General features: G+C 42.9%; 1 protein-coding gene across 1 annotated transcript in view; it reads left to right on the top strand.

The window, feature by feature from the left end:
• The window catches only part of ncanb (neurocan b), a 101,569-nt gene that overhangs the window by 66,411 nt on the left and 13,962 nt on the right, over positions 1-21,196 (top strand). Inside the window, exon 11 of the mRNA XM_061078901.1 lies at positions 18,074-18,232. Within this exon, the coding sequence (XP_060934884.1) occupies positions 18,074-18,232 (159 nt within the window). The remainder of the gene's footprint in view (positions 1-18,073; positions 18,233-21,196) is intronic.

Below are 21,196 nucleotides of genomic sequence, written 5' to 3'. Positions count from 1 at the left end.
TGAATGAAAGAAACAAAAAACAGTGACTAGAGAGATGGAGAGTTTCAGATTTTAGGGAAGGAGAAGGTGAGTGATGGAACAAAGGAGAGGTGGATTAACTCTCAACTGAGCAACATAAACCTGTAAAGTTCCTCTGGTCCAGTTCAACCTTTGACCTCAACTGTCAGAAGCGTTGTCTCTCCTGCATGTGCCCGGTTTGCAGTGTCTCGATGTGGGACTGTGAAGGCAGAGCAGTCGATACAGAGACGCAGGAGAAAAGAGAACGATGTCAGAGAACAGCAGATTAATAACATTGTAGAAGCTGCCGTCGCTTTGACAAGATCTCCCAGAGAAGGTGACAAAAAACAGTGAAGATAAAGTGTCTCGATCGCCCCCTGGTGGCTGGCAGCAGTATAGTATCATAATCCCCGCCTCCTCAATCATAATAGATTGGTCATGGTAAAGGGGTTAACTCGAACCCGAACTAATATGTCGCAATACATTTTAAATTTTAAAAGAAATTGGAGTAGTTCTTATCACGTTAAGAAGTTTGTTTCCCCATTCTTATCACTTTAAGAACTACCTATTACTACTTACTTATTTCTGTGTGTTCATTTTGTGGATATGTTTCTTTTTATTTGATGCCTTGAAAACAGAGTGAAACTTCACGCATATTCAAATTCAAAATAAGGATTTTTTTAGTTCTGATCTATTTTTTAAATAAACGGTCTCTTGCACATCCCAGCACTTCATGGAGGCACAACACGAAGTTGCCGGAGTGTCCCTTTTATCTTACAGCGTTCAAGATTAACTCTTTGATGCCCTTTTTGATTTTTCACCACAGCAAACGTCACTTTGGTTTTTACTTTGGTGATTTCCCTGTGGTGGCTTCTTTAATATTCATGCCCCTCCTGTGGTACAGTTCATGAATAAATAAAGAATTTGTAGAGATGTTTAAATGTGCTTCACTTTAAAGTACTTTCAACTTAAATGTACAGCATCTATAAATCAGGGATGGTCATTGTGAAATGTGGTTTTTCTCTCTTATTTCCTCTGCCCCAAACACACTCAATCATGCAATGCATACCATAGCCCCTTACTCTAACCTGAGCCATCCAAACTAAATGCCTAACCCTAACCTAACTCCAAAACCATGTCTTTATACTGAAACAGCCGGTTAAAAGTGGGTCAGAAAGTGAGGATCGCCTCACTCTGTAGGTTGTGATCAAAACGGTCCTCACAAAGATAGCTCTGCAAGTACACACACACATACACCACTACAGCATGCCTGACATGCACTGGAGCCTCCGCATGTCTCCTCCCCTGCTGCGCTGCCGCCTTCATGGCTGATTGAGAGCAGCAGGTCTGATTGTGTAGATCTAAAGTGTCTGTTTCCCTGTCGCTTTTATCTCTCACTGCTGCGCGCTTGCAGAAATACAGGATTCGGAAGTGAAAAGTACAATTCGCAACAGGCGTCGCTTTCCCGTTTCACCGTGATCTCAGTTTGAGATCCAGAGGGAGGTCGGAGCTGTGACATGAGTGCTGGAAATGAACTCATTCTCTCCACCGAAGCTTTCATCCATTTAAATGTCATCCAATTGGTCTCTGTCTCGCTAAAGTGGTCCGGTTCTCTCTGTCTCATTTGCTGTGGGTACTCAAGCTCTGTGTGTGTGTTTGTTTGTGCATGTTCAGGTGTATTTGTTGTGAGGTAACAGCCTCGGATGCTGGGTAGATATGGTCTGCTGCTGGTTCTCTCTGTTACCATGGTGATCCCATCTGAGAGTCAATAATATTAAGTTGACAAGTGCTGGATGTAGTGAGAGAGAAGGAAATGGTTGGTTACTCTGCACTTATTGTTTTCACTGTTGTTAATGAGGTTAGATCTCTGTCTGCACAGCTTTATTTAACCAGTGCCGTGCCTGTTCTTTACATTTCAGACAGACAGATATTTCTGACTGACAGATGAAACACTCTTAATGATCTGTATTATCTCTCAATTCCATATTGTGAATAATTTGTGTGTTGTATAATTTTGAGAATCCTTGCTTCTTTGATACACTCCACAGCTCTTTCAGAATTTCTCCTTGTCATTAGTGAGTCCTCAAACAGTTCTGCAGAATACTGTCACTTGTCATTGTTTGTGTGCTGGATGTTGTGTGCAGAGCTTTCTATGACGCAGGGTTAAGTAAGAACACTCTGTGTTCATCCTACCTGGTTTATCTTAAGTGAAGATTTTACAGGCAAATTTTTTCATAAAATTTAACAGAATTAGCTTTTATTAAAGGGTCTGGTTTATGAATATGTTTGAATAATTTACTTAACTGCTGTTATTTCTTTACATTGCATGTTGACTGTTTCAGAAGTCAATCGACACAATCTTCAGACCCAAGTGCACAACTTTTCTAGTTAAAAGCTCTGTAATTCAGCGCAATACAAAACATTGCTTCAACGAAACAAGTCTTGTTTCAGCTTTGAAGACAAATTGCTTAAGAAGAAGTGATTCTATGAATGTTGATATCATGGTGGAAATCAGCAACCCCAACCTGCACTTCCCAGCTAGTTACAATAAACATGCCAAGTCTGAAGCCACATGAGGTGCATTCCATAAACACACAGACACACATTAGTGGAAGGAGTTGGTGGATTCAGCCCTCATGCAAAACAGCTCAATCTGTGCTTTGCAGTTTTTTTCTGAAAAAAATGTCTGTTTTATTAATGAATGGATGAATTTGTTTAAAAGAAAAGGCACTAGCAGAGGCATCACTCACTTGTTTCACTCTCATCTCGTCCCAGCTCTGAAACCCACTCTTGAGTCCTTCCTGCTGTTTTATTTTTTTGGTTGGCTGCCTAATCAGCGGAGGCAGAAGCCAACTTTTACTCAGCCTAACTGACAAGAAAAAAATTGTGAAAAAGAGAGAAACTGTATTTTCCCCCATCGTTCATCGCGCCGCAATGTTTTTTTCTCTTCGGTCTTTCTAGGAAGAAAAGCCACATAACATCCACGAGTGTGTGTGGAATTGTTACTTTGCTATTCCACTGTTTCATGCTTCCTCTTTTTTTCTTTTCTCTCCCCACCTTTCTGCTGTCACTCGCTGCATCTTTTTGTGCCTCTCATCTCTGCTGCACAGCAGGAGGCTTCGTCACACTCTGTGACTGTGTTCCTGTGTCGCTGTGTGAGTGCGTCTGCTGTTTGTGTGCATGTTTGTGTGTGCGTGTGTGTGCGTGTGTGTGAGTGTGTATGTGTATGTGTGATACCTCTGCAAAGTTAAAGATCTTTTAGTCACAGACGTTCACACGCAGATGCATATGTTGTAACTTGAAAAAGACCCGTGTTGCATCTGACATGTCTTACCCGCCTAACCTCAACCAAATCTCAACCGTACTCTGATCTCAGAACCAAACTTTAGCCGTCAAACGTCCCTTTGAAGAAAATGAGGACCAGAAAAAAATCACTTCAAGGCCCCAAAACTCTTTTGTGTCTGTTTCTCTTTTTCATGCCACACAAACAAACAAAACTCCCTCTACCTACCCATGTCCCCTTCCCAGATATCAAAAGATTCCTTTCCTGTCTGTTTATTCAGCAGCATCTTGGATGGCAGTCTCACACTACGACTCCGAGCAGACAAATTAAAGTGCTGTGCAACATCTCTGAGTTACAAAACAACCAACCGAGAATAATCGTATCCACAGGAAATGTGTTTTCTCTCTCACTTCCTGTGTTTCCTAGCAGAACAAATATACAAATTGGAAACCAAAAGCCTGTGTTAAAGGAGTATGTAACTTATTAATGCACCGGTGTTTGGCTGCTGCCCGGTTTTCTTTGAGAAATGTGTTTGCTGCTGCTCTAAACTCACAGAGAAGGACAGCACGTAGTGACTCACTCTTCATCTATCTTCTCACACCCGTCTTCTGTTCCCCGCACTGGTTCCATATGTCAAATCATTTATTAGTTTAAGACGTGCAAAGTCCCCCAGTAGAGCCAGACAGCTGCTAGGCCTGCTGGACAAACACACAGGTGAGCGTGTCCATCAGGAGGAACTTCAGTGACAGCTGAACACATTTCATTGTCATGAATGACAAAAGAACATGATGTGATATAATTAAACAATTATATTAGCATATAGACACATTTATGACATCAGACAGATAATAAAAAGGTGTGGAAGCCACTTCGTATAATAATAATAATAATAATAATGATAATAATAGGCCTAACTTTAAAAATCCAGCCGGGTTTACAAAGTGCATTGATAAAGCAGAGACTTAGGGCCAATCGCAAAAATGCACTCGATCTGAATAACTATTAATTATTACTAATAATGAATAAAAGCAATAAGGAGACGGCATTGTGTCAAAATAGTTAATACAAATAAAAAGAATAGGAACAATAAATAGAAGATGATAGCATAACAAAGAAGCAAAAAAAACAATAAAGGCAATAAAACATAAAAAGATTAACATCAGAATTCCCCCATGCAGGGTCTGAACACTGGTGGTGGTTGATGGTGGGAGCGATGCACTGGAGAAGATTGGAGTGGAGGCGGGTCACAGTGGATCAATGAAATGACAGCTGACCATGAGAAAGACCCTGTTAAGACCTGGTTGTAACAATCAATCAACGATCAATGTTCATTGCGTCCTAAGATCTGATCACTCAAATCCCATCGGGAGTCTGTCTGGGTCGCATGTGGTCTCATTCTTTTCACTGTGTGAACAGTAATGCATCCTGGGCCACATATGAAGGACCACCTACTAAGTGCTGATGTCTCTGACCAGCCACAATATCAACACTGATCAGAGACTTTTCCCCAATAGGTAATCTTTCTTTAGAGCCGAGCTGCATGAGATTCATTCGTCTGTCTACCTTTCTCTTGTTCACTCTTGCCAATTCACCAACACACACACACACACACACACACACATACAAACAGACAACAGATACATCTGTGAACTCAGACTGGATAAAAAAAATGTTGCAAATGATGCACATGATTATTTTCGTATAGAGCAGGTGGTCACAGGGGAAACATATTTTGATACCAGATATGAACAGATCATTTCAGATGAACATCAGGTCTGAACAGGGCCAGAGAGAAGAAATCATTTGGCAGCAACAGCATGATTGGCTGAATGAGGTTCTGGCGGAACCTGATTGGACCATTAAGAAGAACCACAGACAGCGGACTAAAAAGCAGGAACTAGGGGAGAAGGAGACGTAGCGGGGGATAGAGAGATGGAGAGAATGGAGGTGAAATACAGCAAGAACCTTGAATAATTGTCTCAGAGAAAGTCCTCCTGATTTATTATTCATGACGATGACGAGACAATGAGTTCAACCCAAAAGTGTGTTTGTGAACACAGCGTCTAAACCCAGTTCAAGTTCAATCGTTCTAGGCTGGAAGCGCTCCGTTTTCAAATACACTCAACACACACACACACACACACACACACACACACACACACACACACACACACACACACACACACACACACACACACACACACACAGAGACACACACGTGTACAGACAGGAAAAACAAATACAAGACAGCATCACATAGAACAAAGTAGAGCAGAACTTTTCCCCCTGAAAGAGGACGACGGGTGAATCTGGGGCAGACGGATGCGGAGGCTTTCCAGCACACGGATGTAAACAGCAACAGCAGTGTTGCAGATAGGAGGCAGACGATGAAGTGAGGCCTACACACTGAGACTAATGACGAGGAGAGCAGACCGAGACGACTAACAGTGGTGGGAAGTGTAACAGAAAGTACCAGATGCACTTCTCCTCCTGTCACGTCTGTGATCGCACTCGTTCTATCACACATCGACTTTCACAGTCGGCTCAGGTGATGTCACTGGTGTCAGAAGTGGCTGGAACTAAAAACTTGCAGTTTAAAAAATGACTAAAAAGTCTGAGGGAAGAAGAAACTATCTCTGTAGCCCACTGCATATCTGAGCCTGAAGCCTGCAGCTTGAGGCAGTGGCTGCTTCTACACATCTGAACATACATCCTGCAGCAATGCCCTTTAAAATAAAGATGAATTAACCTTATGGTTAAGGTTTGGTGAGGTAAAGGCATGAGAACAACTTCGGAAAAGATCTAAGATTCAATGAAATTTACTGTTTTGATAAAACCTCTCTACATACATCCGATCATTAGAGTCATTAGACCTGGCCAGATTAACATAGGTTGAAAGTGTACAGCTGAAACTCACATATATTTCTGTGAGTTGAGTTAAAAAGTATTATTTTGTTAAAGTTCGAGGACCTTCCTCATTTATGTTTACAATATCAAGCATGTGGTGAGAGTCTGGGAACAATTGAGTTCATGCTGGAAATAAAAAACGTGCGTCTTGTCGTTGGAAATTGGAAACAAACTGAAACATCATCCAGCCTGAGCCCATCATAATAACAGGGCACTGTCGCATGAATGTAAACTTGCTGAAATCCCTGGTTCTGACCGTTCTTCTAGGGAGGGCAGGTTGGACTGGAACAATGGTAGTTAAGTTGGATTGTGAATAATGTCGGCACCAGGATTTCACAAAGATAAAGAAAACGTAGATCACAGATGATATCTCTAGTTTTGCTGCTCAGAAAAGGGACTACAAGATAAAAATAGAATGAAACAAAATACAGTTATGATACCATTTTGGGTTAAGATTTTTATTATATCTTGATCAATGTGAATGTAGGTATACTATAGTTTAAATGATTTGACCAAAGGTATGCATATGTCCTTATTTTGACCTCTTACCTGAAAGACAGTTGCAGATCTCTACTGATCTGGTCCCAACCATCGCAGGTCATCCCTTCACTCATGTCATTGACTCTGCGTCTAACGTTTCTTGAGGTTTTATCGGCCAATTAGATCCGTCTCTCTAAGCTATTTACTCTGTACTCTCTTTTTAATCGACCGAGCACTCTGGCTGAACTTTGCCGTCTGATGGTACTTCCTAGTTCTTTATTTATTTGTTAGTTTTTCCATCTTCATCTTTATTGTTCTTGGAGTGATTGCGTGACTCAGCATCTGCCTCTCTCGGAGTCCACAGAAAGTCTCAGGAGGAAGCCATCAGGCGTTCGCCAACTTTGCTTAATTTCTTATGCTTTGTCCCAGACTGCACCGCTGCCGTCCAAACCAGTGACTCAGCAGAAAGCTCGGCTCAAAATTAATTTCTCTGCGTCCTCCGGGTATTTAGAAGCCATTAATGTTAATGAAGATTCATGCATCCTAATAACATGTCGGGGTGGACACGAGACTGAGAAGCGAGGGAGATGGATTCTTCTGGTGTTACCTCGCCCACAGCGGTTTCCTGAAGTTTCATGGGAGTACCTTGAACGCCGAAAAACAGGCAGGTACACGTGGTATATATCCCTGAAGTTTTCCCTAAGTCTGGCAGAGGCTGCAGTAAACCATCACTTTCTCTCCGAACTGATGAGCTGGGAGAGATGAGGGGGGGGTAATTCATTCTCATTCAAGGTGCTTAATTAGACAATGTTCCTGAAAATGCCGTCATTTTATCCTCCTGATTGGAAGGAAGTTCAGTCGGCAGAGAAAGACGCAGTGAAGAAAAAGAAGAGGAAGCATCAGAGCAGGTGTTATTATAAATGAAACGAAAGTGAGAAAGAGATGGAGGGAGAGAGAGAGAGAGAGAGAGAGAGAGAGAGAGAGGAGGGTGTGTGTTCCTCTGCTGTGCAATAATGAACATTTCTGATGGAGAGGTGTAAAGGAGCACTTTGAGCTCCGCTGGAGTTTTAGTGGCTTTTGTTCTTCAACCTGCTCATATTTCCAGGAATGACTGTGTAAGTCCTCAAACAGCAGAAGCCTGGCTCTTACTGTTGCACTCCTTTTTGTCTTTCATTGGCTGGCATCCCGCGGCTCATTTCTTCCACAGGAACTTTTCCATCGAACTTTCTTGGAGCTCATCGTGCACCTTGTTCCAGTTAAGTTTCCTGCTCGCTCATGTGGCATTACTCTCTATTGTCTCTGTATCTCTGCATTTGTTCAAGTTTGCAAAAAGACAATAGCTGCTTGTATCAATATGATGTATGAAAGTGCGTCTGACTTCCTAACTAGTCTCAAAAAGAGCACTGAGAAAGAGCACAACATAAAAATGCACTTTACTTAAGTTTTAATGAGATTATGTCTCAAAAAAAAGGAAGCAGAAAACTCCCAGTGGAGTTTTTCGTACAATGGTGGATCTATAATTAAAGGAAAAACAAACATAAGGTTTCCTTGTAAGGTGTTGGGCCATCAGCAGCTGCCAGAAAAGCTTCAATGCACTTTGACATATAAGTCTCTGAACTCTACTGCAGAGGTAAACACCATTCTTCCTCAAGACGTGGCCTCATTCGGTATTTGAACTGGTGCAGTGCCTGTTCTTAAGAGCGGCTGCTGGACTCAGGCCACAGAACTGTGAAGCTGTGTCACCCCTGCTGCACAAAGAGCTGCTCATCTGTTTATTCAAAGTTCAGCGAAGCTTGACTCATGGACTGAATCAGTTGTCGTTGCTGTTGTCACGAATGCACCTGCCAACCGCAGTATGTGAAATCTTCAAACACACCTTTTAACAAGGTCACTGACACGTCGCCGAATCTGACTAGATTTCTAACGGGCTAAATATCTAGACAAACTAGGAGACAACAACCATAGCCAATCAGTGCGCAGGATGGTGTGTTGGCTCCTAACTTTTGCTAAAAACTATAATACTATTGTTTTTATGCAGAGCACGAGCAGAGAAAGTCAGCAGAAGCTCCAGTGGCTCTCACTCTGGCCTTTGTGTTAACATACACCTCCTCTGGAGAAACAGTGAGTTCAGTTCATGTCTGAAAGCAGCTCTTGAAAGTTGTGTAGTCTGTACTTGGCATTAGGGGCCTTGCAAATTTGTCAAGAATTATTCATGTGAGCGTATTTCATTTTTTCCATAAACTTTTTCTTTGAAGACCAATGTCCGTGATTTCTGCACCAGTAACCCTCCTATATGTGCCTGTAGAATGCTTGTTCTTGCCGACAAAGTCTGATCCCATTGACATTCTCAAACATCTGAGAGAGAGTTGCTTTTCTGCTTTTCCTTTAATATCACACTTATGCTCATCAAATGTGAGCGGTTGACCACATTTTCTGGCTCGATTAACTCATGTCTTTCCCACAGATCTAAATGCCGATTTCACTTTGCTCTCTGTTAATGACACACGCTGCTCAGTGGATCTCTTGTGAGTGAACCCTCTCTGCCCTACTTGCCCCAACAATGAACCCACTTTCAAAGTCACTTAGATCTTTTCTGTCTGCAGTCTTGCTACAAACTCAGAATGCACTGTGGCTGCTCTGAACATGCCACAGCGCACGACTGGAAGCATCTGCATTCGTTATGTTTCTCCGCTCATTTATTCATTTTAACATGAATTTATCAGCCGTCTCTAGCTGACGAGTGTTTTCCCTTTTTCTGGCCACCTCTGCTTGTCACAAACTTTGGACAGTGTTAAAGCAGTAATTTACAAAAGATTAAACATTTTTTGGTCTGAATTGCCCTTTTTTTATTAATTTTTCTGGTGGAAAAACAAATGTGCCAAAAGAAAGATGACGTCCTCAGGCTCCTGACTTCCTGGTAATCTCCCTGAACAGATTTCTTTGGCCACTTGAGGATGGTTAGCAAACAGACGTCCTTTTACACATCCAGCAGACACGGAGCAGCATTAGCATTCATTTGAAGTTGTGTTACTTGCCACTAGATTAACATATGTAAAATATTCAGTCTACATTTAGCTTTAAAGAGCGAGTTTGACTCCTGAGGCTAACGTTCACCTCTGCTCACCAGCTACTTGTGCAGATGGGAATGAGCAAATAGATTAGATTGAGTTTATTAGTTGTTTTTTACTGTAAACACGTCCTTGCTTTTGTTGAAAACAAATCTGATGAGTGTCCAGAAGGAAACGATAAAGACGGGGACCGTAAAACCAAAGCAATGAGCAGAAAGCTGCTGTGAAGCAGTAAAACTTGAGAGTGGGGGGATAATTTACTGAGGATCTGTTCATGATGATGAAGATGAGGATGGCACATCTGCAATAAAGTGTGGATACCCAATCTGAGCCTCACCGGGACCAGTTGGTACCTGAAATGTTAGAGTCAGGTATCCTGGGTCAAGTTCAAATAAAACATTTTTAAATTAAATTCAGGTTTAGGCTGATTTTTTAATTTTTTCTACACTACACATGTCTGTAATCAAGGAAAACAGTCAGGGAGAGGGTAATGCAAACTCAGTGCAGCATTGTGCTCGGGTCGGGTTCGGACAGTAAAAACTGAATCTTTGTCTGGCTCATTTAGTTATCTCCTGGGCTTGCGTTATGTTCACATAACCTGTAACTTTAATGTACAGTTACCTGCATTCCCAGTCAGTTTAGAAGAATACCAAAGTGGATAAAGACAATGGACATACAGTAAGTGAACGTCCTTGACTGATATAGAATTTATAGAAAGACATCCAGTGGATCAGCTCTGAACATGCTGTACGAGTTTCTGCCTGTTTGCTGTGAAAGCCTGTGCTGCCCTCCCTTCTACCTCAGTGTCCTCCATCAGCATCAATCTGCAGAGACACGTCTGAGGTCTAATTCTGCAGAGCGAGTCTTCACACTGGCATCGGTCATCAATGTGCAGCTCTGCAGCTGTGGTGCTGTAACATCCATTACTCCTAATTGAGAGAAACGCACAATTAGGATGTTCCATTAATCAACACTGCCCTTGTAATAACCATTAATAATTCCACAGCCGTTTGAACATTCTCCTCACATCCTCACCTTTTGGCATCGTCCTCATCTCCCTCTCTCTCTATGTCTCTCCCTCTTTCTCACACTTATTTCCCCGTCTCTCTCTGGACCGCTGTCATCTGCCCGGTTGCAAATGGGACACTGAGCTGCCAGCATTCAAAGAGTCACACATGGAGGAGGCAAAATGGCAGCGCTGGCACACACACGCACACACACACACACACACACACACACACAGACACACAAATGCAAACACATGCAGTTTCATCATTCGGGGGATCTAAAAAAGCCAAGCTGCAGAAATATCACTCTGTGACGTGGATAAACGACCCAATCAGTCAGCTGGAAGTGCATGGCCTTTTATTTCCTAACCGTCGTGCTCTAAAGTCTGTGGGAATATTAATCGCTGAAACATACCCCCTACCTCTCGCTCTGCTTGACAGAGGGAGCACGGGAAAGAGAAGAGAACGACTTGAATGATGTCTAAATATTTGAAGAGGTTGATGTGATGTCGGGCTTTGAGCCTCACTGTCAGCGAGCGGGAGGAGAAATCAGCAGAGACTAGGTTGAAGATCTGAGGGGGAGAAAACATGCCTGTTTATTTTTGATCACTCCCTCTTCTTTCTTTCTCTCTATCTCTCTGTCTCTCCATTTCTCCGACTCTTTCATTTTCTTATTCTCGCCCGCTCATTTCTTTCCTCCTTCCATGTGTGTGAAGCCTGTCCACATTAATGCAGATATTTCACGAAATAAATGTTTCCCCCTGCGTTTCAGCCTCTCGTCCACATGCAAACAGTCTTTTAAGTCACTAAAAAGTGGGATTTTTACAAACGCTTTCCAAAGTGATGATTTTCAATAACTCGGGTGTATCTGCTTGCACCAGACACAACAACAACAACACTGGCAGCTACATACAGTTTCATCTACGTTTAGGTAGCACTACTCTGTCATATTACAAGTTTAAAGTTAAATCTGTCATCACTGCACCACATAACCAACATTCACAGGCATCTGCCTCGTCCCATCCTTGGATCCATAGACTGTATAAATAAAATAAATACATTTTATTTGTAAGGCACTCTTCATCCGAAAATCTCAGAGTGCCACAAGTACATAGTTAAAATCAAAGTCCTAAAACTCAACTCAAAGTAAAAACACCTTCTTGAATAAAAAGATTTTTAGGCCAGTCTTAAAAGAGTCCAGGGTCTGTGTTGCCCTCAGGTGGTCATGGAGACCTTTCCATAGGCGAGGCGCTGCTGAGCAAAAGGTCCGGTCGCCCATGGTGCGGAGCTTGGTGTTGGGAACCCGAAGGAGCGAGCTTCTTGTAGATCTGAGGGTGCGGGTGGAGGTTTGGGGAGTGATGAGTTCTTGTAGGTAGGGAGGTGCATGTCCATTTATGCATTTATGGGTGAGGAGTAGGACTTTGTAGTCAATCCGGGTTGAGACAGGGAGCCAGTGGAGTGAGTTGAGAATTGGTGTTATGTGCTCATATTTACGGACTCTCATCAGGATTCTGGCAGCGCTGTTTTGAATGAATTGCAGTTTTTGGATGTTCTTGCCAGTGATCCCAGTGAAAAGTGAATTGCAGTAGTCCAGTCTAGAGGAGATGAATGCGTGGACGAGCTTCTCTGCATCTGACAGGGTTAAAGTGGGGCGGAGTTTGGAGATGTTTTTGAGATGGTAAAAGGAGGTTTTGCACAGGTGTTTTATATGGTCATTAAAGGTCAGGTGAGGATCAAACCTAACTCCCAGATTAGTGACTGTGGAGGAGAGGGGTATGACCTGACCGTCGAAGGTGAGCTGAGTTAGGGAGGATGAGCTGAGTTATGGAGGATGACTGAACCTGTATATCTTGGTTCCCCACATTCTTCTCTGGTATTTCCTGGACCGTTGATGTAGACATTATCGACATTTGCCACATTCTGGCCCGGCATGCTTTTCTGAGCTTTTGAAGTTGTTTTCATGTTCTTGTCTGGACGGAGATATTCTGTAAAAACAAGTTCAATGGAGCTTTTTCTTTAACAAACAGGTAAAAATATCTGTTGTCAGACTTTGTAGCGTCGGCAAAGTCTGTCTTGAGGTTTTGTCTTCCTTGGATACAATGGTTTCCTTAGCAGAAATTGACCAGCACTAGCCTACACACACACTCTTGACTGATGGGCCAGAAGACACAGCAACAGAGGTTGTGCGATTTTGTAAAGGTGTGTATGTTTAATTTGTGTGTGTGTGTGTGTGTGTGTGTGTGTGTGTGTGTGTGTGTGTGTGTGTGTGTGTGTGTGTGTGTGTGTGTGTGTGTGTGTGTGTGTGAGTGTTAGTGTGTGTTTTGATCTCTCTCCCTGTGACTCCCACCCTGACTCTCCTGTCCCTGTGCCTGTAGATAACAACCCATTCTCCACCTGCATGAGCCAAAGTGGACCCACTCCTGATGTTAATACAATGAACCAGCTGTAATGCAAACACTGAGCAGGTGGCTTCCAGTCCGGATGATGGAGTGAGAGAGTAGAGTCAGCAGAGGGAATGACAGCACCAGGGAGGGATTTTGGCCCCGTACGGCCACAGATAACAGCAGCAACATTGGTCTAGCTCAGGGGTGTCCAAACTACGGCCTGCGGGCCAACTGCCATCCATAGCGCTCAAATGGCACTTACTTAAAGAATTTGTTTTGCTTTATGGGGCCAGGCTTCGTCGACAGGAGAGAGGCCGGTGCATGCTTCTGCGTTTTCAGAGACACGCAAGAAGGGGCACGCAAGAGCCCCTTGCGTGCTCCTTCTTTGGTGCTTGCGTGCGTTCACCAATTTTTGTAACTATACGACAAAGCTACGCAAGCCTCAAGCAGCCGCAAGGCTGTGATTGGTCCGCTAACTACATCCTTTCCAGAGTCATATTTCCGGTTTCATGCCCCATAATACTGGCAGAAACCAAGGAAGATTTAGAAGAACGGATATGGACCAAATAGAAGAGCACTTGGCAGAAGAGATCTGAAAGTATGACCACTTGTATAACCCGTCACTGACTAAATACAAGGACACGCAGACCTGCAATTCCTCGAAGGAGATTACATGTCATTTTTTATCTCGGCTGACGTCGGTTTGCAGGTCGACGAGTGTACGAAGCTGTGTAGAAAGATCAGGGACAAATTTGTCCTCCAGAAAAAGTAATAAACAGTCGACACGGAACGTGTCTCTAAGGTTGTCTTCCACAAAAAACGTTACTCCACCTAGTGGTCTGGCGGTGAATTGCTTTGCTGACTTGCTAGCTGTCCCTCAGAACGCCACCACGCCACGCCGCCACGCGCCCCCGCCCTGAGCGACGCGACTGTCAACAGTCCATTCCAGGGCAGGGGGGCGTGGCGGCGTGAGTGGCCCAGTCCTTGGTATTTTTTTCTGTATGTGGCCCTCGGGTCAAAAAGTTTGGACACCCCTGGTCTAGCTAATGTTAATCTGTAACTCGGTTCAGAAATATGCTCTTATAGCACATAGGAGATGTAAGGCTGTGAAATGCTGATTCAGATGCAGCTGGTCTCTCTTTGAAACTGACAGAATTTTCTAATGTATTATAGATCACACTGCAACAAAGGTCCGTTGCTGGATGACGATGTTCTGCAGCAAGAGTTGAGCCTGGTTCAAACGTTTCACAGACAAAGCTGCACTTTCACGATTTGTCCTCGTTCAAATTAATAAAGCGATTTTTTTACGCAGTCAGTCTGAAGGCAGATAAGCCTTTCCATAAATACCCAGTCCGTCGTCTTTCTTTTTAAGCTTATTTCAGTTTGTATTAATCCACAAACAGAGAACCAATCTGCAAAAATCCGTAATGGTTACCACTTTATAAGTGTCCTAGCACTAACACACATAAGGTTTGGATTGAGTGAAAGGTTATAATTAATATTTGCTAGTGATTTTTTTTCCATCTTGTAATGATATGTTTCCGTACTGTGTGGTCTCATTGAAGCTTTTACCTTCATAATCTACATGAAACTTACCCCAATCTCTGGGCTGGACTGTGGGAAGAAGCCGGAGAAAACCACGCAGACACAGGGAAAACATGGAAACTCCACACAGAGAAAGACCCCCGTCTGAACCTGGGATTCAGAACATGAACCTTTTTACTGTGATGCACAGGGGCTGGTCCAGGTGGCGCTGGCCCTAGCTGAAATCGGATAGGCCCCTTAAGTGGCCTTGCCCTGTCTTTAAAAAAGTAGTCACTTATTAACAATACCAACAAAAAATATGAAGATTTAAATGTTCTAACCACAAGGAACAATCTTCAAAATATATTCAATGACGTGACTTTGCTCAAAGCTTTAGAGATAAGAGATTAAACAAGAAATGTACGTGAGTGTGTGTCTTATAATTGGCCCCTAATTGTGGCCCTTTTTTAGCCCCTGACTCATAAAAATCCTAGATCCGCCACTGGTGAGGCGACAGTTCCAAACTGAGCATATATCTGTGGAAATTCTCAGTCATCCAGGTCATGGGAGTCACCGCTCATCTGATTTAGTTAGAAGTGAAGCAGCCTCTCGGATGAGAGGGAAAACTTAAAGACACAGCTGCGTGTGTGCACCTGAACAACTCCTAAAGATAAATTGGCCTTGGGTGTGAATGTGAGATAGAATGGTTGTTTGACTCTATATGTTGGCTCTATGATACACCAGTCACCTGTGCAGGGTGCAACCCGCCTCTCACCCAATGTCCGCTGGGATTAGCTCCAACTGACAGTGTTAACTATAATAATGTGCTAAATGGTTCTTACTCATATCCAGGCAAAGCAAAAGAGTTTGGACGAAACCTTTGTTACTAGAGTTTGAATCCAGTTCTGTCCATCCTCACTGTCCAGTGAATGAATCAGCCCACAGAAATTATACTCAAGCCCACATTTAAAAGTAGACTGGTGCTCCCACTTGGCATTGTAAAAGGAAATCTATTCTGAAATGAGGAGGACATGCACACTATGGTCCAAATGGGAAGTTTAGCCCAGACCCATTTCTGCTGTTAGGGCAACAGGGTTAACCAAAGAGCCAGTGAGCCGCCCACAGGAAGCTGAGGATGTTAAAGTGGCTAATTGGGTTTCATGTCATTAGTGCGTTTCGAGGTCATCAGAATAAATCCCCAGACCAGCAGGAGAAATTTGAGTCGGCAAAGTAATGAAGCAAGTCTCCTCTTCTGCATTTACATTTACGGTAATTGTCAGAACAACTTACATAATTTCTCAGAAGACATCATTAGACAAAGTAAGGTCAGGAGTAAGATCCAATCATTTTTAGCCGAACATCTGACCTGAAGTTCGGGCGCCGCAGTGTTTGTGTTGGTCGATCAAACTCTCTCTGTTGTACAGATAACAATGCTCATATTATTACTGCTGTTTGCTGCTAAAAACTGTGAACAAACCATGTGCATGTTAGTACATTGTATGTTAAGGACCCAACATGCGTCTGCTGATAGTAATGCTTGCATGTTCCTTCTCCTTTAGTTTGTCACTGTGTCAGATCTGGTTCCAAAAGTGTCAAATATTGTTTAAATCTGGTTTAGCCAGATGAGGGACAGGGATGTATCTTTAATGTAAGTTTGTCAGTTTTATTTTTATGTGGCTGACGTGGATTTATGTTCTCGGAATGTCCGTGGAGTGATAAACCTCATTTAGTATTCAAAGCAATGCTAAGAACTGTTTGTACCATGAGCCATGTCATGCATGAATACCTCTCTCCTCACTCCTCTTTTAATCCACTGATCTGAGTTAGCTGTTAGTCATCCTGCCAAGGTAATACGAGATAAACCCTGCCTGCTTAGCTATGACTAACACTGGATATCATTTGAAAGTAGCATTTAAGAGTTTTGGTACATTTTTACTCTCTTGGAGAAATGTTAACATGTTTTATGATTCAAATTTCGTAGTAAAATGTAAAAGGTCTAAGTCACTGTGAACTTATAAAACATGTGTGTTCTTCCACAATCTCCTCAAATAACACGCAAAACATCTTGGTATTATTTTATCATTGCCTGTGACATATTCAGGTACAGCAGAGACATTTGAAAAAACCCTGAGTGAATAGTTTTTGCTCCACGCCAAAGCTCTTTATGAAGCTCACTCCTGCAGCTGCACTGGACTCGCATCTCAGACGTGTGCCTCGTGCTGTGCGGCTGCTCTGACCTGTTAATATGAACGTGACCGTCACACACAACCAGTGTGAACCAGTGTATTGCATTTTGTGAAATGATGTCACTGCCCTGAACAACACTGAAAAGAGGAGAGCATCACAGTGTGAAAAAACTTGTTTTTCTCTCAATGCAGGATGGAGGTGTCTGGGCCTTTATTACATATTGCAGTGTAAAAGGCCTTCCTTAATGAACTCCTCGCCTCTTCCTTCCACAGCCAAAATACATCTCTCTGCATACTAAGCAGGGCCCCATACTGCCCAATTTACGCTTCAGATTTGTTGGAAGAAAAGCTTAGACCTTCCCTCCGATCTGTGCACTGTAGGGAGGGAGAGGGGCACATGAGGGGGTGAGGATGAGGGGAAGCTGAAGGTGGCTGACACATCGAGCCAGAGCCACGTCAACTGTGCATACACACATTCAAATACACACATATTTGCACACCAATCCAGCATGGAACCGAAAGCCACACACACACATCACATTTGAAATGTACAGCTCAGAGTCCCACTGCAACCCCCCAGAGAAGCGAGGGAGGGTTGATGAGACAGAGATGAAGGGAGAGAAGGACGAAGCGATGGAGGGATGGGTGGAGGGAGAGTCGCTGCAGCTACAGGACTGTGACAGGGCTTAATTACCAAGTGAACGCAGCGCACTGGAAGCAGTTTCTTAGTAGTGTTGTCATTTGAATAGATCAAAACGCCCTTTCACTGTACTAAGCTGTGTCACCACAGACTTGCCTCTGCTGTGGATTTAAAGTCCAAGTCAAATCAAAGAGAAGGAGATAAAGAAGAGAGGTAGAGATGGAGGGATGGCGACAGAGAGGAGCGTCACAGAGGGAACGCAAAGTAAAACCGTACTTAAGAAAGAAAAAGAAGACGCAGAGCCGCAGAGGGGGAATGTGTTATATTGATTTGTGGGCTGTAAGACACATGAAGGAATTTTCTTTGTGGATCCAAAAATAAATAATCCAAATGTATGTTGGTTTTCCTTTTCTTATTACAAAATCCTCTTTGTCCTTTCCTGCAAAACACCATAACTCATTTGCAGCTGCCAGCTATCGACGTGTCACGATTACAAAAGCCACATTTCTCTTCTGACATGGATTTCCCATTGACTAATCACTAGGTTTTTTAAACAATCATTCTCTTTTCCACCCCCACTTCCCTGTACTCCTGCAGACACAGAGGGCTGCGAGCACACGTGGAGGAAGTTCCACGGCCACTGCTACAGGTACTTCAGCCGCAGACACACCTGGGAGGATGCCGAGAAGGACTGCAGGGAGCACAGCGGCCACCTGGCCAGCATCCACAGCCTGGCCGAGCAGAACTTCATCAGAGGTAAGTGGAGGTTGAGGAGAATGAGAGGACGAGGACGGACTTGGCACAGATAGCAGACAGACCCTACCTAATCTGATCTGATTACACAGCAGGAAATCTTAATTTACGCAGATAAGTGAGGGCATGCAGGCTTCCTTTGGTAAAAGTCCTTTTCATTTTCTGCAGTGTTAGTTAGATTCTTCAGACATGACCTTCGGGTAAAGTCCGGGGAATTGGGTCCGGACTTTACCTGTGGTTTGCTTTACACACATGCACAACACAGCGGGAGGATCTTTGCACAAATGCAACAAATCCTCGAGCGGTTGCAAGAAGTAATATATTAATTCTGCGTCTGTCGGATGTTAGAAGACTTTCTGCTGAACTGAGACAGGGGGCCAAATGGAGAAAGTCTGCAGATAATCCGGAGGCTCCCACTCCGACATTTGCAATCACACATGCAACCTCCTCCAGAAAGTACAGAGAGTTCAGGAGTTCAGTGCATGTCTGAGAGCAGCTTTAGTGAGGAGCATTTCTCAGGTTTGATGGGGATAAAATGGCTCTGGTTAAATCATGAGCTCGTCTCAGCTATGCTTGTGGCTGTGTGGAGCTCGCATATACAGTACCTTGAGCTAAATGCTAATGCAAAGTACAGCTGGGGTGAATGTCATCAGATCGGTTTTTAAGTATTTAAACCAAAACACTGGAGATGTATTTCAATAAAAACAAATTTATGAATGATTAGTAAAGTTATTAGCATTTTTGCCCGAGGGGGACGTGGGTGTCAGCATCAGATTTCTTGGCAGGTCATCCAGGGCCACTGTTAGCCATTCGCTCAAAGAATGGGTTTGTGTTCATATTTAGTTTTTTAAATATTTGTATTTGTAAGAACAACAGAACTGTTCAAAAAGTCACAGACACACATAACTGAAGAAATGTCACAAAACTTTACAAGGCTATATATTGCACTGTAGCACCTACAAAACAGAAACACACACATACGTAAGCATTTGAAAGTGCATTCTTATTCAATAAAAGAAACCAAGCAAATATATATGTTAATTATCAATGTTGCTACGGTTGTTAAAGAATAAATAGTCCTACAAATAAGAAAAAATTAACTTTTCAATTTGTCACACACATGACTGAAGAAATGACTCAAAATTTTACAAGTTGTACTAGGTCAGTACATATTACACCATAGAAGAGGCAAAACAACACACACATACCCACACACACAGTCCCAGGGAGCCATGCACAGCTCCACTGTCAGAGTGGGCACAGCCCGGCCACAGCACCACCAAGCCCTGGGAAAAGCTCCCAGCCGCCTGTGCAGCTCTACAGGGGGCGGTGTCAGTTCCTGAGCAACATCCAAGCAACATTCTCTGACGCTCAGGCCCCACCGGCTGCATGTGGCAGTTCCAGGGAGCATGTCTGCGGCTCTGTAGCGCAGCTGCTTCTTGAGGTTCTTGAGGTGATTTTCTTGAATCTAAGTCGGGATATGTACTCATCTAAAGGCCAGGACTCTATGTGAGGAAGCCGCGCATTTTCTAGTCTTGCGATAGTAGTGTCTCTGGCTTCTAAATCACTCGCCAATTTATAATTATTACTAATTATTACCATTATGATCATAATTGTGCTGCCCCCTCCTCCACTTGACGCCCTACGCACAAAGTGTGATGCGCGTGATGGAAGCGGCGGCCATGAGTTTATTTGTTAAGATGTTTCAGTCTGGGTTTGTGTGTCAGACTATCGACCGACAGAAGATGTCAATCACGGAGCCATGTCACTCGAAAAAGTGTCGCCTGCACTATATAAGCAACTTAGTTAGAATATGAGAAAAATGCCATTGTAACATGCAGCACATTTAAATGTAAATAGAGAAGCTGTCAATAGAATACAAGCACAATCTTGAATTTCTTCCAGGGTAAGTGCATTGCTAATGCAAGAGGAGCTGAAGCTTGTTCTTTGAAACCTGGTGAAACTCTTTGCAGTTCCCTCTCACATTCTGGGTCACTGGGAGGTGAACTCAGCAGCTATGATGCTGCTTTCTGTCCCTGTTGAAATAATAAGAGGTTTTGAATTTGCTGCAGCTCTGATTCACTTCTCTAATTAGATTTCTCTCCATAGCAACAGCAGCTGAGCCGCAGCTTGGGTTTAGATGTGGTTTTCTTTCTCATGTTAATATATGATGTTTCCAAAACTGTTGTTAGATTACACAGAGGACTTCCATGTTTTTATATGTTAAAGAGAGCTAGGAATAAAACTTTGGAAAAAAATCGTAAAAGAAAATGTAATGCGATGACAATAGTTTTAAAACTAGCTGCCACTTGTACTTTACAGCTTTACAGGAGTCAGGCAGATTGGACTTACACATTCCACACATGAATTTTAACCATGTCTGTAGGCAGGAGCATTACTGTAAAAATCAGGTTAAAAATACACAACTAGATTTAAATATGTGTGTGTCTATTGGACCTACATTGTTTGAAAATGATCAGGTAATGTGTGTTTGTTAAATACCACAGGCACATCATAATAAACCTACCTGCTGAGCACAGTGAGCAGTACCTGCTCTTCCTCTCTCATCTCCATCACCTGCTTTCTCTCCTTTTCTCTCAGTCGCATCTCTTCACTTCTCAAACCTGAGCCTTGATTGAGCCAGTCTTTTCATTTTTGTCTTCAGTGACGAAAGTAAACAGATGGGTCAGATGATATTTATATGTTAATGCTGCCAGCCTCCGCAAGGATAGCCTTGTAATGAAAATACAAATGTATCGGTGTAAGTTATTATAACGTCCAATTTCAAATCTTGACACAAAATGGATTGAAAGAAAAGTATTTCAACTTTCATTCAAAGTTTCAGACATTGGCTGAAAGGAAAATAGCATAGGCTAACAAGCTAAGAAAATTATCCAAATGAAACTAGCTATCCTGCGTCTTGTTGTATAACCACTGTTTATTATAGTGCAATCTGAGCAGATGATA

Source organism: Limanda limanda, chromosome 9 (genome assembly GCF_963576545.1).
Source record: "Limanda limanda chromosome 9, fLimLim1.1, whole genome shotgun sequence".
NCBI lineage: Eukaryota > Metazoa > Chordata > Actinopteri > Pleuronectiformes > Pleuronectidae > Limanda > Limanda limanda.
Note: the sequence above shows the minus strand (reverse complement) of the source record. Positions and strands in the feature narration are given on the sequence as shown.